We start from the raw sequence: 26745 nt of genomic DNA on the forward strand, positions 1-26745 counted from the left end.
TTAACCTTAATTTATATTTATTATTCGGGAAAATAATAAATCGTTCAGGTATACTATAATTAATTTATTTAAATTAAATAAAATTCAAAGCAAAAACATAAAAACAACACTTTCTTTTAAATTTTTACTCAATCCAGGACACATATCATCTGGGATTTCTAGTAGTGCCGGAAGACAATCACTGGAAACGTCTACGTTTATCTTTAATATTTTAGTAATATTTTTAATATTTTATATTTTTTGAAGTTGACGTGAGATTTTTTACTACCCCCTCGGTGTAAATGAGATTTGGTGAGAATTCATTAGACCCCTCTCCCTCTATTCTGAGCTTACGTAATTAATGGATGCCCCCTTACATAATTAATCCATCACCTAATTTGGGTTTATTTTCAGATTATTATAGGTCTATTAGATTATTTTTGGTATGTTAACGGCGGTTTTTATTTTAATTTTATTATATATTTTAAATTCAAAATAATTTCGGTGTCAGGTAGATTCAATGTCAGGATAAGTCAGCAACAAACTGTTGGGTAAATAAAACCAGGAATACAATTTTTTTTTTACTGGAAGTTATGGAATGAAAACAAAGATCAGTTTATTAAACTTGCTTTTATTTTAGTGAAGCAATAATTACACCTTGGTACATAATATAAGTAATCGTATCCTTACACATTAGTAGGTACGTTTACAACTTTATTTCATGATTTGGGTACGTTACATTGAATATTATCGAATCAATTCTAAAATGGAGTTAGACACCGTTATAACTATGTATTTGAAATTGATTAAGTACCTACGCCTTTTAATTTATTTAGTACACACTGGATATGACACTTTATTTATTAAAAAACAAAAAAAAAGTTTTAAAATTTTTGTAACAATAATTATGTGAATATCTTCTATGAACCATTATTCATTAACATTTGATTGTGATATTTTTACTAAGCTCTCCTAATTAATGTAAGTACTCCCATAGTTCATTCTCGCACCCTCAAAATATACGAATAAATGGAATAAATGTGATTAACTAAACTAAGAGAACGAGTGCTATAATCTACGCTATTGAATTCTAATTTTAACATCTAAATTAGTTTAAAACCATTCGATAATACATAAATACATACAAGTTCGTTTTAGCCTTATTCACGATCCCTTTGCCTGCTTTTTGACTTGATTTTTATAATAATCGAGTAAATAACATTTCGTTGTCCAAACAGCCATAGGGACAGTGAGAGACTATTTTAATCAAATGGTTTTAAAATTTGTCACTAATTATTACGATATTATATTTTTTTTTATACAATTTGGACTTTCAAACAAGTAAATGGCTTCTTGAATGTAAAGTGAATATCATACAAGTATATTGTGACATTCATAGTATCCCTCACGAGTTGCCATATCTAAGGATTAGGATGTTATCTTAGAGTATTATATACAATAACTCATTATTTAAATCAAAAGAATAAGTAAATCTCACAATGTGAAATATATATATTATATATATATTTTTAATAATTAAAAATTACTACCAAAATTAGTTTATTTTTATTATATCTATAGTTATGGCAAATATTTTCAAAAATTTATCCCCTAGATTGTATATTGTTCGAAACTGCTATGAATAGGTATGAAAAAAATAATAACGTAGAATATATTAATATCGTAATAATTAACAGGGCCAATCACATCCGTGAAGTCCAAAATTACAAAAAAAGTTGTTTTTTTTTTCTAAATAATTAATTTATTTTGGACTTTGCGGCAGTGATGTTTATGCATTATTATAGACTATACCTAATTAATTAAATAACATACTTTTCTGGTGTGTTTTTATTTACCTTACAGTGAATGTTAATGTAACCTCAGTTTTTGAAACACGATTTTCAGTATCACGATGCGTATTTAGGTTCAATAAAATTTAATAATAGTCATTTTATAAATTTTAATTAAATAGTCTTTATATCGTAAGAAATTATGGTTATATATGTTTTCGAAAATGCTCTTATCCAAGACTATTATTTACTTATTTCTTATGTATTCGTGTTAAGTACATAAAATAGATATTTCTACTTTACAGCTGTGTTTCAAAAAGTGAGGTAAATATTAAAACTAGAAATAGAAAACAAATAAATCCTGATAATGTAATGATTTAATGATAACTGATGACTTTTTGTAATATTATTGTTTACCTTTGCCAATAAGATTTTATTTCATTTATTTATATTTATAGATTAAGTGCAACTCTCTGCAGATATGAAATGATTTTTACTGTTTTCAAGTGTTTTAGTTATACCCCAGATCATCAGTACGACAGAAATATTTTTTTGATTATATATCTAAATATTCCTGGTCCAAGGTTATAATAGAATATAGTTATCTGTGAGAATAGAATCCTTTAGATGTGTTGAGATCGAATGTATTAGTAGACATGTTTTTATTATCGCAAGAGAGAAGTAAAATTGGTACAATCCATTGATTTTTTCCTCACTTGTTTAAAAGACCTGACTATGTAAATATTTTTTAAATCTAGCAGATAATCGATGCTTTGCTTTATCCATAGATAAACATACTGGCCAAGGATGCCCAATTTTGATTATTTTTAATTAACAAATTACATTTAATTTTAACATAGACATTACCGTATGGTATATTTGCATTATTCAGTAGAAAGGAGATATCCAACCAAATCAAAATTATACCATTGTTGTACGAGCAGCCACAATGTAGGTATAGGTTTCAAATTCAATACAATTATGAAGTTTAAAAAGAATATAGCTAACAAAAATTACAACTTCACAGCTTTTTTGTGTTAACACTTCTTATCACCTGCTGCTTTTTATATATATTTTTATATATTATAAATAGAAAGGGATGAGAACGTTAATGTATAAAACAAGTGCCAAGTAGAAAGCTTAATACGTGAAATAAGTTATTTTGAAGTTTGAATAGGTTAATATTCCTTGAGGATTTTTAAATATGGTTGTTTTAGTGAAATATATTTGTCCAATATGGTTTGTGGGTACTTTATTTAAACAGCGTTATATAATTCTTTGCAATATTGAATCATAGTCTAATTCTACACAAACAGTACTATTATATTTTTTACTGCGTTAGTTATGCTCTTGCTGTTAGTTATGCTGCTCTAAAAAATTAATATTGAATATTTTCTAATCATTATAGATAGACACGAAATATGCATTATTTATTTAATAATGAACAACTTTAATACACATTTTCGTTTCAAATAGAGGTCACACATATTTTAAATAGGTAAATTGATTAATAACTACTTACAAGATAGGTTTACAAACAAAATTATTATAAACATACAATAAATCTTGTTATATTACGAAAAGTTTTGATTTAGTCGACAAACCCAACATTGCAACAAAAATGCTTAGTTTTAATTTACCTAATTAATTTATATTTAATTTAATGGACTGCAGTTAGCAAAAAGAACATAGGTTTTACAGTTAAAAGTACCTAGGTTAAATGTGTTAGTAGACAAACATTAGGTGTAGGTTGTAGGTGCTTTAGCAGGGTGTTAGGAAAATAGTTTGAAAAACTAAAACCGCATTATACTCGTTATTATAATATAAGAAATAATAAGTTATTATTTATTATGGACTAACTAAAACTATAATAACTAAAAGAAAAATTAGTTTCTCATATAGACAATACAATAGGCTGTAATCGGAATTATTAGCAACATTTTAAAGTAATAGTCTATTAAGGGAACTAAATAATATTTCTAAAAAAACTTGAGTCGAAAAACGACAAAAAATTTTGAAACTATACGAACACGCAACGTCCAGTTATTAAGTTCGTATAGGATTTTTTGTCGTTTTTTATGACAATGTTTAGTTTCACGGTTAGAATAATCTTTTGAATTAATAGAACGACAGTGATTTTGTTTTCAAACTAAGTATATATCTATTCGAGTTACAGATTATCTAAGTCCAAAATAGTTTTTTATACATACACATTGTAATTAGTAAAAGTAACGATATTATTTTACACACAAGATTAAAAATTGATTTAAGCATTGTGAAGCACTTTTTCAGCTTTCAAGTAAATATTTTAAATTAGGAATTAGTCTACATTTATTCCTACTGCTGTTATTATACAACAATCTTAGATAAATACCCACGACTAAACCTTGCTTTTACAAAAAAAAAAAAAATGAACCTGCATCCATCAATTTACTTTAGGCACGATACTCAATGGATCGTTTATTATTATTATTATATAAGTAGTATTATTTCTAAATAACTATATATATATTCTTATTCATACTCAACATCTATTAAAGTGATTTTACAAGCGTAGATTACATAAACACATGCGTATAGTTCGTTATCAAATATCAACAAATACAGGGATCAGAATTAAAACTGTATGAAGTAGATATAAAAATAAATGCGTCTAGTAACAATAAATTTAAGAAACTTGGTCCAAATCGAACAAAATGATCTTATTGTACGAACGCAACTAGTCTTTATTAGTTGTGAATGAAAGTTTTTCCACAAAGTTTTTACATAAGCCTACCTAAATTGGTTGGTAGCAAACAGTGACGACTTTCAGTAATTAACAAAGATGTATTATCTAAAAATACAATATATTTTCATCATAGTTTCTATAAAAAAAATGTGTTGTACACAAGATTGGATACGCAGTGAGTTTCAGACACCTGACATAAAATACGGTAATTTATTTATTTGATATTTTTCTGAGGATATTTTAACAACACTAATGACTACTGATAGTTGATATAGAGTTCATTATAACGGGCTGTTTTTCTTTTTACGTAGTAGGCATTCTTTCCAAATTATGAAACCTGAAATGTCAATTTTATTAACAAATAAATAAATGACAAAAAAAATTTAAATTTTGTCTCTGTGTGACTGTGTGTATGTATGTGTATGTGTGACTGACGGAATATATAATGCGTCACAACCGTTGGTTTATTTAAGGTTATATTTCATTGCAGCTTGGCGTCATACAAAGATGCACCAGACAAATCTGAGGTGGACACAGATGGCCCCCTCTTGATACACCTATGAGCACGAATTATTTTTGTTTCTAGAATGTTAAGGGCATAAAAGAGAACTACAGGTACTATCCTTAATCTATACAACTTTGAGATTAAAATAAAATTGACTTACTAGCACAAGGATATTCTAAAAAAATGTTTTAGCTGTGAAGCCTCTTTGTTGAATTACAATAAAATATATAAGTCTGTTTTAATAGACTTGAATAAAAATGTAAACAAAAAAATAATTGACCCGGTTTATTGCTGAGACAATATGCTGATGTCTAATAGTAATATTAATAAAAATGGGTTAGGTAATTAATAGAACATTTTGATTTGTTACTAATTTCGTGTAGAGAATATGTCTGTAATAACCTTAACAAAATTTGGTTACTTTTTGTATTGTAATAGTGTTTCTATAACGTATTATGAGATGTATTTTCAAGAAGCTACGTGTCTGATTAACAACAATTTTAACTCTTTAACGTGCTCTCCGACGACCGTCGCTTACAGACGGAAACAGTACAGTACAGGTAATGATTTTAATAATAATAATAATAAAAAAGAAATATTGTGAATAAGTTATTATAAATACCTTGTAGATATGTCCATACCTCGGCATGTCACTCCAAATATAAGTTTACAGACCTAGAAAGCAATTAATACTTGTTAATATTGGCTCTCTATCAATACATAAGTAGGTACGTAACAAGATGACAATATTCACAAATGCTTTAAATGTATTTTAAAATGTGCCATAAATATGAGTAAAAGTTTGTAGACACAACATTTTTATTATAAAGATTAGTACATTTTTCACAAAGTAGATAAGTAAGTATGTAATTAAAATTTCTGTGTTAGTCATGCAAATTTTTAATTACAAAGTTAATAAACATATAGCTTGAAAACATTACAGACATTACAATACGGAAGTTACAAAATACTATGAATATATGTTATATCTTCTCTGTTAATTTATATTTAATGATTTTGATTGCAATATTTACATATATGACTACATTAATTTACTTAACCATTAATCTCAATATTGCTTAACTAAATTTATCTTTTTTCTTCTAATATTCACTGGTAGAAAATTATATTTAGCAATAACTCCGCTTTTGCACCATATAGTAATTAAAGTTATTAAACAAATACATAAATTATTATAGTAATTAGCACGGATTTAAGCATTGCTTAGCTATGATATTGCTTAGTTATATAAAAGCATTTTTGTGTTCGTCTCAGAACAAGTTTATTGATTAGCTTGAAATAAAAAAATGTCCTTGATAAAATAAATAAATGGCATGGGAAAAACAGTAGACTGCTATAATAGATACTATAACGTCAAGATTCCAGAAAATCATAAATATGTAAGTATAATAATATTTTTCCGAGATTTCAATCTATTTAAAGCGTAAATTCTTAAAGAGAATTCTGCATTCATGAAATCATAAATTTAATGAACTCATAAATTATTATTATTATTCTAGTGTTTTTATAACTGTATATATTTAAAATTGGAATGTGTACTATAATTATTTCAGTATATACATTTTATCCAAATTCTCCAAGTTACAAGTTTGTTTTATTGGTTATATTTAGAAGTGTGCAGAATGTTTAAGAAGAAGCGAACTAAATTGGGGTTTTTTGGGACAGGCAACGCATTCTTGGATAAAGTAACTGACAAGCATTTCATCAATTCTAGTAACAGTACTAACAGTCCTGTAGTTTCTTATATAGAATCTTTTTAAAGATGAAAATATCCTAGATATAAGAACACATTTAGTTTTGCAAAGTAAGCTCAGCTTTTCCGAACCATTTATATTAGTGACGTCAATTCGAGGTATTAATTGGAATTCAGTATATTTTTTTTGGTAAATGTAATATATAATATATAGTTCATATTTGATATTTAGATATTATAATTTTAGTGATAAATTAATCATTATGCTAACTTTATAAAATTGGTTGCTGTATCTATTTTTATTGGTACTTGGCTTAGTTTGTCAGGAATAAAATAGGTTTTTAAATGTTTTAATATAAGTTCATTGAAAAAGTGTCAAGAAGTCACTGATATAATTGGCAGTTTTTATATCACTTTATATTATATAGGGCTATAGTCACAAAACTCAATATGGGGGAAGTATACAATCAGACATCGAATACATCAAAAGATGTTATTTTCTTTTATTTATTATATCAAACGTAAATACGTATCTCTATGCATTATTATAAGGAGTAAAAAAACATAAAAAAAATAAATAAATACATCAATATTTGAGAGTAATCAGTCCCCCAAGATTTTAAGAGTTCTTACAGACAATCGACACTGTGTAACGTCACATGGCAATGCCGATAATCTGTCAGAACCTTAAGATGACGTAATAGCCCATATAGCGAAGATTTGAAATTTTCACCAATAGAGACAGACATACGAAGTGACAGAACAGAGAAAGCCAACATTTATCATCAACAACCACAAATAGTTTGCCCACTTACCAACACAGGCTTAGTACCAATAATGTAATAAGAGAGTAACAACGTACGTTATATTACTATTTATTAACATTATAACAATTAACTTCTAAATTAAACTTCGGTTACCGAAAACTTGTTCACACAAAGTTGGCTGAAAATGTGGAAAATAAATGATATGATTAGTCTAAAATAAAAACAACTTAAACATTGATTGTCTAGTCTCTAGTGTGTGCTGATGTGAGTTCACGACTTACCAATGATTAGAGCCAAAATGATGATTCCAATTACGGCCGCAATGATCATCATCTGGAAATGGGAATATTGATGAAATATATACCTTAAATAGACACTTGTATGTATAGTAAAGAATATTTTAGGTATCATTTTAGTTTTGTTTTTAGAGGATGTTCGCAGTATACGTGATTTATCTATGATAATATATTATTAATTACGTCCTTTAGGCAGGTAGACATTACAGATTTCCATTTGCGTCTATTGTAACATATCCCTTTGGCTTCCATTATTTTCATACTCAAATTATACAATATGCGTTGATTCATAAAAATAAAAATGGAAAAGTGCATTCCTTGACTATATGGTTACACTAAGCAGGTCTTAATAGACCACATATAAAAAACAATACACACAGTTTTTTTTTGTGAAATTTAAACTCAGTTACTTGTGTTAGTAATTACATCACTAGTTCACTACTGCATTTGTACATAACATTAAAACCTTACAATTTCAAAATAAATAATTGAATTTAGGATTAAATAAATATATTTGTTAAAATAGATTTTAGTGTAGTGAGATATTAAATAATATAATATAATAATTATTAGATATTAATTACTTCTGTATAAATTTAAGATAAATTCAATAAACATTAATATGTATAGACTCTACCTATATAAAATACTATTGCGATAGTACCTTTAAATTTTGCAACCAAAATTTGCTTTTCAGTTTCCCAGCCTGCTGTTCGAACTGTGAAGCGCCCTGTTGCAGCGCATCTGAAGGAAAAGGAGTTGTTCACTAATATGGTAATTTTTATACATATGTATCTTAAATTTATCATAACATGGCGCAATTTTATCATTTTTGTGTAATAAATTCAAATCTCGTTTTGAATTTATATAGTCTTGAATTATTATAAATAAAATTACATTGAATTCAGTAACTACATTTAGATTTACCAGAGGGAGACTTTGTACAAAAGTCGATTGCTTGGGTACCTATGTCTCATTCGTGTTTCTATTGTGAAGCAGTTGTGTTTGCATGGCTGTGTTTCGGTTTGAAGGGTGGGCTATGGCGTAAATTTACTGGGTACACAGGAATAACACCTGAGTCCTCAGGAATGGTAACGCATGGGGGTATCATGGGCGAAACAGTATACTCTGTTATGTCCATGGTACTGCTCATATCTATAGGCGACGGTTACCACTTTCCATCAAGTGGGCTGTCAGCTTGTTTGCCATTCTAAGTTGTATAAAAAAAAAAAGATTAAATAATTACATTTTAATTAAGTTACTAAATTAAATTAGTCACATTGATTCATGAATTATAATTTCACAATTAATTAATTATTTAATAAATGATCGATAATAAAATATGTCTATAAGACCATCAGGGGACATTTTGATGTAAATTTGAATTTTATACCTGCTCTGTCATCTAATTCTGAGAGTTTCTGATCTCGTTCCAATACTTTTTCAACATTTGTTTTCATGATGTCCACCACCTGTAACATTGTTTATTAAACAAATTTTAGGAATAACATTATTAACTTGATTGTAGACTTTTTTTTAGACCATAATTATCATCATTTCAGCCATTACCCATCTACTGCCCGACATAAGGCTCCCCCATATACCACCATTAGGAACGGTTCCGAGCCACCTGCATCCACGGACTCCCTGCAATGCATTTGAAATCGTCACTTAATCTAGTGGAGGGTCGCCCTACACTGCGTATGCCCGTACGGGGTCACCACTCAAAAACCTTTTTTCCCCATCGGTTGGCGGTTCTTCGAGCTACGTAATTATTATTATATTATTTTTATTAGATTACACGTTAGTAATAATGTAAAGTATTGCCAATTTGCCTGCCAAATGTGGCAAAACCCCTCAGATGAGAGACCTATACTCAGCAGTGGACAGTTAACGGCTAATGATGATGAAGATGAAGGTAAAGTATGGACAATTATTTCAACTACTTATTAGATGAAGTAAATATTATTAGCGTCTTTGAAAGATACTATTATGTTTTATCAGAAAAGACAAGACATAAAAAAAAGTGCAATAAAAACCGAAAAAGTTTCAAGTCTCTCGTAGTAATTTTATTTTCATTCCAAATAAATAATACTTATAAATAAATCATTATTTATCACTGTCTTTGCTTCTTATAAATAGAATGTAATCTTAAAATATAAATAAATGTTTAAGTGTATCTAAATATTGACAAACAATTTGCTGTCCGACTTTTTATTGTGACGTAGTGTTTGCTTACGCTAGAGTCGTTCGGTCAACAAAACCGTTATTCCATTCTGACATTTATTGCTATATTATTATGGTTTATTTATATACAACTGAATTGAGAACCTATATATATATATATATATATAATAATTGACTTGGCTGGATAATTTTAAATAAAATTTGATTTTGAGCTCTTATCTAAAATCTCCGTTAATTTACAGAAGGTAGTCTATCCTGAGTTCTATCCTAATTTACGTGAACAAAGTCGCTAGATACAGCTAGTTTAAGGGCTCAATCAATCTTCATGAAATTTGCCATATGTATAGTATATGATACGGGGTATTCCCTTGACCTGAATAAAATAACCTATATAAAGACATAGGTCGTTATTCAGGTCATACGGAAGGACATAGGTTATTTTATTCCGTATCCTATAAAACTTACAAAGCCGGAGATTAAAAAGTTAATAACATCGTAAACGAATGCAGGGAGAAGCGAAGTAGGTAAAAGTTAATTGTTCCAAAATATTTTGAGGTTATAATCCAAACTCATGTATTCAAAAGAACAGTAATTAACGTATGTTAATGAATATAAAAAAGGAACTTTTTTTTACTCTAAGATTTAGGAATCGCGCAATTACATGACCACTTAAAATATTTGTTTTTAATTTTGAGTTGTTAGTATACGCGTATACTGAATTAACATTATAAGTTATTAAAAAAAAATATTATTTTAGTAGCCTGATATGGTTTTTACAGGGTTCAAGTACTTGTATAATAATACAAGTACTTATTATAATAATTATTATGATTCTAATGTTTGTATTGATTAGAAATATTCCACGGCTGGCCGTGTGGTCTCGGCATGGTCGTGTGGTCCCGGTATAGAATAGGTCACCCTTTCCTTTCCCATGGATGTCCTATGAGGCAATTAAGGGAAGATGACGGATGTGCAGCAGCGCCCCTCTTAAAATATCTCTAAATCCCAATTGCAGTTGCCAATCCGCTTGCTAAGCGTGGTAACTGCTGGCAAAGTCCCCAAAGGGAAGCTTATCTTCAGCAGTGAACAGTTAAAGGCTGTTATGATCCCACGTCTGTACCTAAATGATCTAGTATATAAAGTATCCTACACGTTAAGTTAGCATACAGCTGCTCATATACAAATTTTATCCAAATCCGTTTAGTAGCTTTTACATAAAAGAATAACAAACTTCTAACCATCCTTACAAAATTTCACCTTCATAAATATAGTAGTAGGGAGTTAGTAATAGAGAGAACATACCTCGTCAACTTGTGCCTGCGTCTGTTGGAGGCGACGCTGGGCAGCGATCTGCTGGGGCGTCTTGGGCCCGCCCACGGGCAGGTCGCCGTCGCCGGCCGGCGCCAGTCCGCCCTCCGTCGCCCTACGCATCACATATTAGAATTAAGGGACGACGTCATATTTATTAGTTGTTCGAAGATATTAAAAGGAGGTACAGAAATACCGCCTCAATATACGACGATATCGCGTTTGATTCTCGCATTTACAAGCTAGCATTTGTATTCACGAGTATGTCTGTTTGTATTGGTCTTGGTATTTACTATGATTATATTATACAAAACATAAATAATAAAACAAATAAATATGGGTATATTTAAATATATAGGTCATAATTGTATACTTTTTTTGTATTTTTTTTCTCTTTTTCTACATGCCTATCTGTTTGTTATTATTTGTGTGCTGTTAGTAGTACAAATGAATTATGTGTCTATCTATATACAAAAATTAAATAATTGATTCCACAAAAATAACGTCCATAATCATGATGAAATTTATATGAAACTTTAATCGTATCTGAAATGTATTAATAAAAATGGACTCCGAACCGGCGAAGTCGCGTACTTAAAATACACACACCCAGTCGGATTTAGAACTTTTTTATTTTTTAATTTATAATATTAGCATGATTAAGTGACTTCAATAAAATTCATTTGTCAGTCAGAACTACGAACTTACTGACATTTTGTCGGAAGGAATCTAATAATAAAATTTACTGAATTATAATTATGAGAGACAAGACTTGTGATTAGAAGCTACCTTGTTGAATCAATTGTAATTTGAATAATTCTTGTATATTAGGTTATTAAAATTAAATTTGTTAAAGACAAGTACTAAATTGATAATATGCCTACACGATAATTTAATAATTTGTTAAAAAATCAATATCTTCATAATTTGTATGGGCATTGTATTGTAATTAGTTCACAATTAGCGATGATTATTTTATTTTATATAGTCGTATCGCCGTGTGTACTCCGGCATAGAATGGGCCACCCCTTCCTTTCTTGTGGGTGTCGTAAGAGGCGACTAAGGGAGGGCGAGGGATGGGCAGCAGTCGTCTAACCCGCCTCCCAAGCATGAAAACTACTGGCAAAACTCTCCTTATGAGAAGGCTTATGTCCAACAGTGGACAGTTAACGGTTGAAATAATTAATAATAACGTAGTCGTAGTCGAATTTTTTTTCAATAAATACAATTTTGCGAATTTTAATAATAATTTCCAATGGGAGAACATAGTGACTCACCACTTTAAGTTTATTTCTTAATTTTTTTATTTAGGTGCTTTCATAGTACAACATGTTAGCTCTAACATATCGTAAACTTAGTTATTATTAAAGTATAGAGATCCATTAAGACACATATACCAATTTCAGTTTATGTAATTTTAAGTTAAAAAAATTAATAATATTCTTACCCTTAGACCTTATATATTAAGACAACTTTTTCGTAGTCATGAGTGTTGTTAGTAATATATTTAAAAGAGAATTGGTCCCTTAATTTAAGCCGTTCTTTATTAGATTATCGTGAGCTCGGCCTGTACTCAGGTTTCGAAGGTCGATCGCAGCTGAACACTATAGTTCGAAATCTATTTGGTTTGTTGGAACGAAATTAGAACAACCTTAGATAGGTTGTCCTATGCATGTGCATTTATCACAAAAGTCACTATTTTATTTTCATTTGTTGGTTTGGTTTGAGTCGTGTTTAAATTTGAGAATTGCTCGGCACTATTAGTTTCGGACTTGGTAATTAAGGCAGCCCATGTAATACACGTATGTACGAGTAAAGTTGTAATAAACTTTGTTATTGTATTATAATACCGCCGTGTCGGCCTCACCATAGTATTCTATGGTGACCACCCCTTCCTTTTCCGTCGGTGTCGTATGTAAGCGTCCCTCTTAAAACATTTCCAAAGCCTACCTGCGATTGTCACTCCGCTTGTCGAGCGTAACAATTACTGGCAAAACCCTCCTAAGGAGAGACTTATGTTCAACAGTGGACAGTTAAAGGCTCATATGATGATGATGATGATGATTGTATTGTAAGTACTTGTATCGACTAAACTTGTGCTTTAATTTTGAGATTGTTTTGTTCTATTAGTTTCGAAATTGATAATAATTTGGACAACTCATTTAATATATTATTATTTATATTATATTATTATAGTATTATATTATTTGTCGTTCTAATAAACTTTATTATACCTATTTATGTGACTTGGCTAGTGTTTTAATTTCGGTATATCTCGGCTCTATTAGATTCGGACTCGATATAATTAGGACAACCAGGTATCTTATATGTGTATAGTTCTAATAAACTTTATTATAATTTTGGTTTCGATGGGAGTCCTTATTCACGAACATGATACGATGATTGAGTCCGAAATTAGTCGGATATTCCCAAATAATTCGAATAAATTACGGAAAATTGCTAAAAGTATCTAATCATAAATAAAAATATGTAACAATAATAATGTAATAATAATAATAATGGCAGTTACATGGGCTAATAAAACAAATTTTTAAGAGTATGGCTAGAAAATAAAATTAAAAAATGCTTTTATTATATATTATAGAAAAATAGTTTATTTTATATTAGAGTAATGTCTCTAAGGTTAATGTAAAGTACAAGAAATATATTTTATTTCTTCTACCGACTTCAAAGAAAGAGATTTTCAATTCAGCTGTATTTTTTATGTTTGTTTTTTCCTCCTCCTCCATTATCTATAAACTAATTTTGAAAATTATTTTTTATCTGAAAAAATATACTAGCAGAGTGACCTTATAGAAATTTTATAAAAATCGTTTCAGTACTTTAGTTTTTAATTTAAAATAACTAGTTTTGCCACAACTGAAGTAGATTCTTTTATGAGACACAATATTAAATTATTTCGCCGTAGTATCAGTGGGCCGGTTTTTGTGAAAAAGCAAAGTCATAATTAAATTAGAGCTATATTATTACACTTTCCGTTTTGTCCTTAGAGGTAACCATTCAGAGGGTAACCCTCATAAATTAAGGAGAGTACCTGTGTCTACAGTAACTCGAGAGCGGGTTTGTTTACTTATATATACATATATTTAAATATCACAGAAATATTAACATTTTAGTGTTGTAGTAAGTACTAATTATGAAATTGTTAAATGCTTCATTAAATTAATCGCAATCGTGAAAAAAATTATATAAACGACATCGATAGTAAAAGAAACATCAAAATCTGTTCTAATTAATATAACTTATAATTAATGATTACCAAAAATAATACATGTAAAAATGTTGCATGTCAAACTGGCTGAATGTTAAGGTTACACAAAAATGTATAATATTATCTAAACTTACCTAAACTTACCAGAGGGAGACTTTGTACAAAAGTCGATTGCTTGGGTACCTCTGTCCCATTCGTGTTTCAACTGTGAAGCAGCTGTGTTTGCATGGCTGTGTTTCGGTTTGAAGGGTGGGATATGGCGTGAATTTACTGGGTACAGAGGAATAACACCTGAGTCCTCAGGAATTGCAACGCATGGGGGGTATCATGGGTGAAACAGTATACTCTGTTATGTCCATGGTACTGCTCATGTCTATAGGCGACGGTTACCACTTTCCATCAGGTGGACCGTCAGTTTGTTTGCCATTCTATGTTGTATAATTTGTTGTTGTATAATTAACATACTGTACAATGTAGGGCACTCTTAAACCATATTGTGACAAAGAATGACGTATGTTCAAATAATAATGTGATGTTTAAAAATAAGTATATAAAAATACGTTGACGTACAAAATGATGAGATTGAATACCGGTTAGCAGTGTTAAATTGTAATAAAAATATTTCTATAAGCAAAGGGAATATAGAGAATCAAATCTTTTTTAATATTATAAACGTGAAAGTGACCTTTTAGTACCTTAACGGTTGAGTCAATCGTCGTGAAATTTGGTATATTGATATTATTATAGGTTATAGAATATAGGTCACTTTTATCCCGGTCAATCAATAAATCTCAATCACGTGGAAGAATTGCAAGGTAAGAACTAGTTACTTAAATAAAAATGAACTAAAAATGGATGTGAAAAGGGTAACGGTAATTTTATATGGTTTAGTAGCGTCATTTTGTGGTGCTCTGTAATACAATTGTGAAGCAGTGTAAAGCAAATGTGTTTGCATGGCTGTGTTTCGGTTTGAAGGGTGGGATATGGCAGTGAATTTACAGGGTGCAGAGGAATAACTGCTGAGTCCTTAGGAATGGCAACGCATGGGGGGGGGGGGGGATCATGGGCAAAACAGTATATTTTGCTATGTCCATGATATTGCTCATGACTATAGGCGACAGTTACCACTTTCCATCAAGTGGGTTGTCAGTTTGCCATTTTAAGTTGCATAAAAAAAGCAAGTTAAGTACCTAAATATTTATTATCAACTAGCGTTGCTCGTGACTAAAGTTGTGTAGGTACGGTACCTATTTACTTGTATATTAAATTTATTGAGAATTAGTTGGGCTGTTAAGGTGTCAATATGTAACAAACAAACAGATTCCTCCTCAAATTTATAATAATCATAATATTTTTATTTGATGATCTCCGTAGAGCAGTAATGAACGTGTCGTTTTGCATTAATTAGGTCCCGGCTTCGGTTCTCAGTCGGGTCAATTTAGGAAATGAACTTTTTTGAAATGGCTTTGGTTTAGGTGTTCTAGGTTGCACCTCTAGATATTAATGACCTGGTTCCTTATAACCTAGGGTACCTTGAGGACTAGGTCATTGGTGTGACTGATTGTACTTTATTAAAAATAAGGATAACTTTTACCATAAGCAATGTTTGAGCGGAGTTTATTAACTTTAAAATGTTATGCCTGGTATTGTTAAGTTATATAGTCCCTTTACGAGATTTTTTCATTTAAACAATTCAATACATAATCGTTTCAATCGGACACTCAAGTCACAAGACATCATCGGTCAAAAACATTCCCAACTTTATCCATATTTAATGTATTTTTATAAAAAATGCTTTAAAGACTCACAGATAAAGTTCATATTTTATTGTATGCTTTTTCAATAAAAAGGTTTATTGGCGCGCTATGGTATTGTCGCATATATGTCCGATATAAATGGAATTGAATCACCATGCGGTGCGAAAATTGGTTTAGTTAGATACCAATCGTCTTTTAGTTACAGGTACCAGTACATATTATACTAGTAGCCTGTCCATACATCGCACATGTGAAAACATTCAAACCTTTTGTAAAAATTATCTAAATGACAGTGAAATCAGTAACAAAAGGCGTCAAGAGGTAATAAATTCATTTTTACATGTTTCTAATATAATGAAATTGTTGCTACACAATATCTGTACATGGGAGATATTTAAAGAAATAAAACGTCTCGTTTTAATAAGAGCAACAAAAGCAAAAAAAATATTTTTTAGAAATTTGGCCAGTCTGTTTGTTTGTTCCCACATCACGCAAAAACTACTGCATCAAATTGGAAGTGGTTATACAGTTGTATTCTTGAAGGTCTAACTTATACAATGTGGTACTTTACTTAGATAGTCCATTTAGAAATTGATCTATTTTATTGGTTTAATTATTTCGGAAATTTATCATATAAGGTAGAGGAAATAAAGCATGTTTTAAAGCTATATTGTATTATCTGCAGTTTATATCCATTTTTATCAAAATATTTTTTATTATATGATACTTAGAATGACAAATACGCTGACGGCCCATTTGATAGAAAGTGATAACAGTCCTCCATAGACAGGAGCAGCACCATTATACTGCATTACAGAATAAATTTTTATGCATCCACGTCTTGTAAATTGACTGCTGTATTTTATTCTTCAACTTAAAACATAGCTATTCAAGCTAGTTCAAAATATAGCGATTTCATACACACGAGTGGGATAAAGGTACCCTTATTGATGATTTATCTATAAAGCCATCTTCTGATAGACTGGTAAATCCTTAACGAAATAACATTTTGATATCCCATTTTTAAGAAAAAGAATATTAAAAATAATAAAAATAAAATGTTTAACGTTGATTTCGTAAAAGCCTGTTTGTCTCAAAGGTCAATCTTTTAATTAATTCGCACAGATACCTACCTAACAGAATTAGAGCCTTCAATTTTCGTAAATTAATGTTTATTTCGTAATTACAAACTTTAAACTGAAAGGTTATTGTGGCATTTAGAGGTTAATGGAAAGACGGCATAGGTTCGAATCCTGCTTCTGATGTTTGAATTTTTAAAAGGTATTATTAAAAATAACAATACCTTTTAAAACTTCATGAAAATTTCGCATAATCTTTGTAATTTAGACCTCCGAGCTGCAGTGGTGGGCACGTTGTTTTGGGTAAATGAGGTCTCCGCTTCGATTCTCGGTTGGGTTAATTTAGGAAACGAACTTTCCTAAATTGGCTCGGAGATAAATGTTTTGGGTTGTACACCCAGATATTTATTACCTGGTTCCTCATCCAAACACGCTACCCTGGTTTACGGTTCCGTACCTTCTCAAAACACAAGTTATGCTAAATCGAGGATTGGTATAGCATTTATTACTATTATTCTTATTTATAATTTATTCATACTTTTGAAAACAGTTGAAAGAAAGTTTTTAATTCGTCTGGGTGTTTATTTTTTGTTTGTATGTAAGTTACGCGGTATATTTATTAAATTTGAACAGATTTTGTTAGGGTTTTGTTTTTGCAGCGAATTCTCTTGATAGTTCTATTATATCATGAGTGAAATCGTTATATTTCTTTTGTAATACTATCTATTGGTTATCTTATATGATAGACAATATGATATATTTATTTAACATATGATAAAAATTAATGTAAATGTGGTACAAGTTAAATTAAGTGTACTCCAAAAGTGCAAAGAAATACATATACATACAGACTGTTAGAGTGCACTTAATTTTCGTTTTGAACCAATACCAATTGTTATTTTAAACTTTATGTTTTGTTAATTTATGAGTTGTTATTAACAATATAAGTAATGATGAGCTAAATAATAAATAATAATTATTATAAATGTGAATGTGAGATTGTTTGTTTATTAGTTTATAGCGCCTAAATAGCATAACCAATAACTATAAAATTGGTATATATGTACTATATTAGATGGAGAAGGATATATTCCGGTCAGTAAATATATCCTGGTCACGTATCGTAAAGATCGTAGAGAGTGCCCATAGAACTCTTTTCTTCGTTCGCTTTTTAAACCACATTTTATTGGTCAATAATGTTTAAATAAATTAAGGAATATTTCCATACGCTTATTGTTAACATTTAAGATTATTTTCTATAAGGGTCTTATGGCTGAAAGTGGTGGATGTTACTTATAAACGTGAACAGTACCATCGACATCACAGAATCATCATCATCATCATCATTCTTGCGGATGGTGGCATGCCTCTGCACCCTGAAATTTCACTGTCAATATCCCATGTTTCACACCGAAAGACAGCTAAACAAATACCGTCACTACACGGCAGAAACATGAATGAATGGGACAGAGGTACAAAGGCAGACGATTTTTGTACAGAGTCTCCTTCTGGTCGCCAAGATAGGATACTATATTGATCGCTCAATTTTCATAATGCATATAAATGTAACAATTATTATATTCTTAGATGTTTTCGTGTAAAAAAAGGTGTTTATAATCTGTAAGAAAAGTCAAAGGTTGGTAAACTCAGTATGGGTTCTTCAAAACGAGTATATTAACGTTTAGGGTTGGCAATGGGCAGATTATACCCCTAGTGTTCATAGCAAGCGTTCATAGGCTATAGTGACCGTTTACTGTCAGACAGGCAATATGGTTGTTTGACATTTTAGTGGTATATAAAAAAAAGTCTTCCATGGCGCTATTTTCTTTTTCATTTTTCATCAATAATACATTCAAGGAAAGGCGAATTAATCTTTTTGTGAGCGCTAACCACGCAGTAAAAACTCGACAAATCTTGAGGCTTTGGAATATTTTATCCAGGGAGCGAAATTAAGTAGGCAGGCATTTCAGGAATCCGTATCATGTTATGAAACAGCAAAGGAATTATATTTATTTGATTATATTTTATAAATAAATATTTTTATAAACCTATCTAAATGATATAACGGAAGGTATAAAATAGTTCAAAAAAGTTTTAGTTAAAAATTTTAATTTACAAAACAAATCTATTGTGACAAATTTATTTATGTTACGTATGCATATATGAAAATTTAAAAAATATTTTTATTTAGTATATTTTTTAATTAGCTTTCTAAATATAGTTTTGGAATCTGTAATTTTCAGTTGAATTTAGTAGTATAATTTAATTTAATAAATTATGGTTAGTAATATTATTTATCTTAAATAAAACCTACTTAATTACTACACTGATCAATCTATTAACATTTTTATGAATAATATATGTACAATATATAATGTATACTGTAAATCTCTTTTTTATTTGTTGTTGTTAATTAATTATCAAAAAATAAGGAAGAAAATTATATATCTAATTTCACAAAATTATAAAATCGTTACAAAAAATTGTCTCTAACTGTAATAAGATTAGTATAAAATAGTAGGAAAATATAGAAACGGTATCTTTGAATATTAATTCATTCAAATCGGAGTCGAATAACTAAATCCTTAAGTACCTAATCGAACCATCTGGTGATCAAAAAGCTGGGACATTCCTTGGCGACGTATCTAATCGGCTATACTGCCAGCATCTTTGTATATTGTCACACAGGCCCAATTTTATACATTTATTTATTGTTGTTTATCACATTTACTTGAACTTTAGATCAATATTTAACACCATATAATGTACAGCATAATTATTATTATATAAACAGGAAATACAACTTACATTTTTGATGTCCTGCTTCACGCCACAAAAGAAACCGAAGCAGGCGATCCGCTTATCGATTGGTCGCTCACAAATTCAAAATCCGAAATGATTACACTATTAATTATATTTTGCTCGATCTGGATTCCTTCACAGCTCAACACGAAATGAATGTGTTTTATGAATGGAAAGCGGTTGCTAGATTTCCCTACAAGTATATTATATCGAGGAACTGTCTATTTTTAGTAAAAATGTTTATACAAACACGATTAATATTGATATGAACACACACTGTTCCAACGGTATTCGGTTGATTAATAACACAATTAATTTTAGTTTTAAAACGTAGAAATTCTCAAAATATATTGAAGAGAAAAACCTTCCGCTGCCAGGTTTTCCTATTTGTATGGGAGAGGGCGCGACTGTATTCACCATAATAGGTACGTATTGTCTAAAAATACCATATTTCACAGGGTTAACGAATCTGTACCTTAGTGTGGTATGGAATAAGGTTGGGAAGAGGTTTTTTGGGGAGCGGCAAAGATGTGCATGTGTGATTTTTGGTTATAGCGGATGTGTGTGTCAGAATATTGGCGCATGCGTATACAAATGATGGTTGTGGCAAAAATCGATTGCTGGCGGTATGTGGGTGTTACGTAATGAGAAGACATGTTCGCAACGGCGCTTCATGCTGGCTCTAATTGGGAATAATATTATGATAGAAAAATCTCGATAGTATATGTGTTTAATTGAAGTCTCTTTACAAAAATATATTATTTGTCCCATAATTGTTTTAGTTTTAATTTTTTTTTGTATTATAGGTTATTACAACTTATATTGCTGATTTCTTAAATCTTACCTGATAGAGGACAGTATAACTGTTAGAGTAGATACTTATGGCTGTAGCATTAAGTACGAATTTGCTTTAATTTATTTTTAATGGAGTCATTAAAATTCTTACAAATATCATCAACCCTCGACCTCCTTCATAGATTGCCATAAGGAATGATTCTGAGCGTCCTGTATCTACTATCTACCCTACTAGATCGTTCCAACTAGCAAGGGACCGTTCATTGCTGCATTTGTCTGTGCAGGGTCACCATTCGAGGATTTTAATCCCTATTGGTTGTTGATCCTTTTAACTATTTAGCCTGTTTTTGCTACATGCGATTTCCTACTAAGATTGTAAATGTGATTTTTTACAAAGATGTTAGCACGTATTTCATTTTTAATAAACGCTTAAATGGCTCAAAGGATTTGAATGAAATTCAGTAAAAAGACGGATCATATCTCATGACCATCATATTTATAACATTAATGTATTTTTTTATTTATTTGACGCGCGTGTCATGGCGCGGAAAATAGCTAGTAACTAAATAATTTATATGTAATAAATTTTTGTTTTTAATTATTTATTTATTTTTTATCTTAACGACTCTACGTATCCTCACGAAATATGATGTACTATTTAGAAAGGAGAAGGACATAGGATACTTTTTATCCCAGGTAATCAACATAATCCCAGTCACGCGGAAGATGTCGCAATTAGGGCAATAATGTTTACATTAATGTAATATTATTTAGTAGGATAGAATTAAACTTGAGCTACTGTTTCTAAGTAAAAAGGAGAAAGTAGCTACCTAATTCTGCTTTATTTTTTTTCTGAGCCTATTACATAATTTCATTTCGAATTTTAAATCGATTTTGATAATTATTAAGGTAATCGTATTCAAATTAATTTTATAGCAATTGCAGCGGCAATTAATAATAATATAAGTGCCACAAAATCACAACAGTTTACTTCTTTGTGTACTAAAAAACTGTTTGTTTGAGAATGAAAATATACATATACAAATACGTGATTCTGCGTTTAAATTCAAATATGTATTCATAATGTAATGTAATAAATATATCTACGAAACAGCTCTTGGTTTGCCGGTATGTGCATTTGTTTGTGTTCACGAAATATTTAATATATATCGTATTATTTTAGTATATCTCTAGGGATGGTATACTAATATAATTTCTATTTAAAATCGTTTTATCTTTGTACTATATAAAATTCTCTGGGGAAATAAGTAATTTTGAATATTCCAGTTATGGTAAACTAGATTTTCTCGCAATCTCGCCCACATGCAATCTCTATGCTGTTAATTCAGTAGGATACATAAAACATTTTAAATTTTCCTTACAAAGTGGGTATAACATTTTAGTTTCAAATTTTTTTCGACAAAATTCGAAAGAATCATTTCACGTTTTGCAAAGATATTGTGTGTTTATGTAAAAACCTTCTTTATTGAAGTTGGTAATAAATTGCCTCGTCACTTCAATCTTATATTTTAATGTCGTGATATCACCAGATATTGTTTATAAACGAGGTCGACTGAAAACAACCCTCGTTTCGTTATCAGGGGTTAATTGAATGGAATGACGAACACTCAATAATCCAAAACCAATGGGTTTCTGGGCTTCATTTGCAGACTTTAATTTGAATTCAGATATAATCTACAATATGGATATACGAGGTTTGTCTGGAAAGTACGTATAAAAGTTTTTTAAAAATTTTATTTTACAATTATTCAGGTAAATCAATTTTATCCCCTTCAAAGTACTCCCCCTGTGACATAATGCACTTGTGCCAACGCCGTTTCCACTGTGAGAAGGCTCCTTGAAAGTCCTCTGGTTGTAGGTTTCTCAGCTGCCCCGTCGTAGCTTTTTTTATCTCATTTATGTCCCCCAAATGCCGCCCCCGAAGTACCAATTTGGTTTTTGGGAACAAGAAGAAGTCACACGGGGCCAAATCCGGCGAATAGGGGGGGTGTTCGGTCACCGTAATGGAATTTTTACTCAAAAACTCACGGACAACAAGAGAGGTGTGGGCAGGGGCATTGTCGTGGTGAAGAATCCAACGCCCCTCTCGCGCCAATTCTGGACGAACTCGTGCCACACGAGCTTTGAGGCGTCTGAGCACATCGACGTAGAATTTTCCATCAACTGTCTGGCCTGGAGGGACGAATTCTTGATGGACAATCCCCCGAACATCGAAAAAAACAATCAACATTGTCTTGACATTTGAGCGGGATTTTCTTGATTTTTTTGTTCGTGGTTCCCCGGATGTCTTCCACTCTTTGCTTTGGGATTTTAATTCGACATCAAATTCGTAGAACCAAGACTCATCTCCAGTGATGACTCGGTTCAAAAAGTCACCATTCTCTTGATTACGACGCGCTGCTCTTCAACGGAAGCGGGCTCCATGCCGACGGGGTTTCGTTAAGAGGTAACTTCACAGATGGCGTGACAAGCCAGTTCGCACCGCACGGCGGTCAGACCAGAACTGAAGCATTGTTAGGGACATAAGGAAGGGGTCCTGCGCTTACCTGGCCTCCCCACTCCTCTTTCTCGCATTCCAGAACACTTTTATACGAACTTTCCGGACAGACCTCGTATATATTGACTGATGTCAAGTATAGGTAATTCTTACTCTTAATCTATATTAATATTATAAAGAGAAAAGATTTGATTTATTGTTTGTTATTAATGGATAAAGTACAAAACTACTTAACCAATTTTAAAATTCTTTTCTCTATAGCCTCATTGATAATATATTAAGTTATATTATTAGCGAGAAATATAACTTATATTATCTATCCATCTCTTATGCTCCTCAGTGTCCCTATTAGAACATTACTAAAAACCTAATGCGGTTGCCAATTTATTGAGAAAACCCCTTCTTGGGGGGGGGGGAGGGATTATTAGCAATGGAGTTTGACCGTCCCATTGCTAGCAATATGCCCTATAGGTCGACCTCCACGTGGTTCCCCCTGGAAACTATCGTGAACAATTCTTGTTGAATTTCTCACGATGGGCTAACTGACCTGCTTTATCCTCACCTATCATCCTTCACTGGTGCCCCGCCGGTGTATACCGATAGCGCGAGCGGGGTTACCATTCCATTATCAGCTATTAAAAAAACCCTTCTTATGAAGTAGGCCTATGTTCAGCAGTGGACAGTTAAAGGCTGATATGATTATCTCGTATGTTTAGCACGAGACGGGTCAGGTTCAATCATTAGTAAATTGTAAATGTGGAAGAAATTTTTTCTTTGTTCATAATCTTGTAATCATTAATATTAGAATAACCGTGAAGTATGCTGCTTTTGTATATATTTTATTAAATTTGGTATATACTCGTACGTAGTGTTTGGGATTGAGAAAGAAAGCATTTATACTTTTTTTACTCCGTTTTAGGGGACAAATTCATGGGCAATAAACATTAATAATAATAATACCTCAGACCGTTGGGACTCCGAGGTAGCTCTTTTCCGGGAAAGATGTAAAAAGCGGTGCTCCTGCATACTGCCCGCATAGTACACCGGTTTCTCCCCCTGGGGCCCTAAATCCTGGCTTACTGTGCTTCTGCCGGGAGTTAGTTTAAGTCCCTTCTTAAGAAGTGGAGACGTGAATATTGTATAAAAATCTATCAATGCCGGAATTATTGGAATTTAGAACTTCGAACTAGTTGAAAAGTCACAGTCCGAAATAGGTATGTCTGGAATAGTTTGGATCCGTGCCGAAGTATTTATGATCCCTAAACGCGTGGGCGCTAGCTGGATGTCATAATGAATATAATGAACTTAATTTCTCCTCAGAGAAGTGAAAAAGCGTTTATAATTCAACTGGAAATTGGACGGAAATTGCACTGGCTTTTTCCCGCGACCTTTATTTAATGAACTAGCCAGCTATACTCCTACTATTTAACGTAAAGACTTATCCATGAAGATTGCTTAAAGAAAAGGAAATTTCTAGAAAACAATAATATTTTAAGATTTTGCTCCACAATAAAAACTTTAATTTGGACCAAATTTCAGTAAGACTAACACGTCTTCTGCATCGGTACTTTTGTCCCATTCTGAGACTATAGAGTCCTATATATAGAGGTATGCTATTTAGAGCCCTAACTAGGCCTAGATTTTAAATAACTCTACTTAAACTCTAGAAAAAAACAAAGATCATTTGATAGCAACTCTACTATCAAATGATCTTTGTTTTTTTCAAATGATCGTTGTACTTTCAAACTGATCCTTTTTTATTTATACTACTGAGGTGGCAAACAAGTATACGGTCTACCTGATGGTAGGCGGTTACCGTAGCCTACGAATGCTTGCAATACAAGGAACATTATGCGCGTTGCCGACATTGAAAAAATCTCTCCACTCTTTCAAAAAGAAGCGTTAACTGCTTTTTAATCGACTTCAAAAAGAAAGAGGTTTTCAGTTCTGTTGTATTTTTATTATGTTTTTCACCTCATAATTTCGTTAGTTACAAATTATTTTTCTGTCTAAAAGGATCTTACTTCCATAGAAATTTTATCAAAATCATTTTAGTAGTTTAGTTTTAAATCAAAATAAATACCTTTGCCACAATTAATGTAGACTTTTTTTGGTGGGTGACACAATTTTAAATTAATAGTATAAAATAGGGTATAAACCTAACTTGGCAGAAAAGTTGACATTATATGACAGTTTTTATTATTATTATCAACTTGAAATCCAAGTCATGTTATTTTTAGAGAGAGATTGTACGTCTGTTCAAGCACTTCTGTCCCACTGGAATCTCTGCCGCTACGTATTTGTTCTTGTGTGAGTGTAATAAATTTGATGGATAGAATATGACAACAAAATTTTGGCTACAGAGTAATTAGTTCTTAGGAATGTGTGAGGGGATGAGGGGTACCATCATAGATTAAGAATGGTACCTGCGGATACTACGAAGAGTTCTGTTAATATCTTTAGGCTGTCAGTTTCGAGTAGGTTTTGTATTTTAAGATAAAAAAAAAAAGAATATAATTTATGTAGCTATATAAAATTTTTGTGTCTGTATAAACAGAATAACTGATGTGTGGGTTTACGAAAATTAAAGGTAAATGTCAGAGTTAATTAATACTTTGTCTATTTAATAACAAGAGTGGCATTTATTATTTATTTTAATTACGTTTATATTTTATAAATAAAAAACTTGCTATATTTTATTCATTATATATAAAGGTATATTGTTTAAATATTAAATTATATTTATTGTTAGGAAAATATAGTAGACCGATACCTGTCTTCTTAATATTACCGTGCTTAATAGCGATATATTGATGGGTAGTTATGATATTTTTATTAAAGTACTAGCGGCCTTTCCCGACGTCGCACGGGTGGACGTTTTTACATTTTAAAAAGTGGCCATTAAGTCTGCACACGTGACGGAAGCTTAAAAATGGAGTAACTTCTCCCGTTTTCCCAACATTTCCCTTCACTGCTCTGCTCCTATTGATCGTAACGTGATGAAAAGTATACTATAACCTGCCCAGGAGTATGAAGAATAATTGTACCAAGTTTCGCTAAAATCCGTCGAGTAGTTTTTGTTTCTATAACGAACATACAGAGACAAACAGACAGACAAAAATTTTACTAATTGCATTTTTGGCATCAGTATCGATCACTAATCACCCCCCGATAGTTATTTTGGAAATATATTTAATGTACAGAATTGACCTCTCTACAGATTTATTATAAGTATTGATGCCAAGCGTGGCAACCCTCCCCTTATGGGGAAGGCTTATGTTTAGCAGT

The 26745-nt window shown here is 31.0% G+C and overlaps 1 protein-coding gene across 5 annotated transcripts; it reads right to left on the reverse strand.

Annotated features, from left to right (window-relative positions):
* Positions 1-590: 590 nt before the first annotated feature.
* Positions 591-20617, reverse strand: LOC113520393 (neuronal synaptobrevin-like). 5 transcript variants are annotated; one of them, XM_052898129.1, is made up of 8 exons: positions 20151-20617; positions 11269-11389; positions 9173-9251; positions 8444-8523; positions 7765-7816; positions 7532-7661; positions 5625-5677; positions 591-4834 (listed from the first exon to the last, which is right to left on the reverse strand). In XM_052898129.1, coding segments are annotated over exons 1-6 (348 nt in total). In that variant the 5' UTR covers positions 20153-20617; the 3' UTR covers positions 591-4834; positions 5625-5677; positions 7532-7647. The 5 variants fall into 5 exon arrangements, with proteins under 5 accessions (XP_052754089.1, XP_052754088.1, XP_052754087.1 ...); XM_052898128.1 differs by lacking the exon at positions 20151-20617 and having other exon boundaries at positions 5644-5677; positions 11269-11397; XM_052898127.1 differs by lacking the exon at positions 20151-20617 and having other exon boundaries at positions 11269-11397.
* Between the last annotated feature and the right edge of the window lie 6128 nt (positions 20618-26745).

Source organism: Galleria mellonella, unplaced genomic scaffold (genome assembly GCF_026898425.1).
Source record: "Galleria mellonella isolate WM207_F2 unplaced genomic scaffold, CSIRO_AGI_GalMel_v1 utg40, whole genome shotgun sequence".
NCBI lineage: Eukaryota > Metazoa > Arthropoda > Insecta > Lepidoptera > Pyralidae > Galleria > Galleria mellonella.

Coding starts and splice junctions, on each gene's coding strand:
- LOC113520393 (XM_052898128.1), bottom strand. CDS start 11,397: ATGCGTAGGGCGACGGAGGGCGGACTGGCGCCGGCCGGCGACGGCGAC. Junction 9,252..11,268: donor CGCAGGCACAAGTTGACGAG/GTATGTTCTCTC, acceptor ACAATGTTACAG/GTGGTGGACATCATGAAAAC. Junction 7,817..8,443: donor TTTGGTTGCAAAATTTAAAG/GTACTATCGCAA, acceptor TCCCATTTCCAG/ATGATGATCATTGCGGCCGT.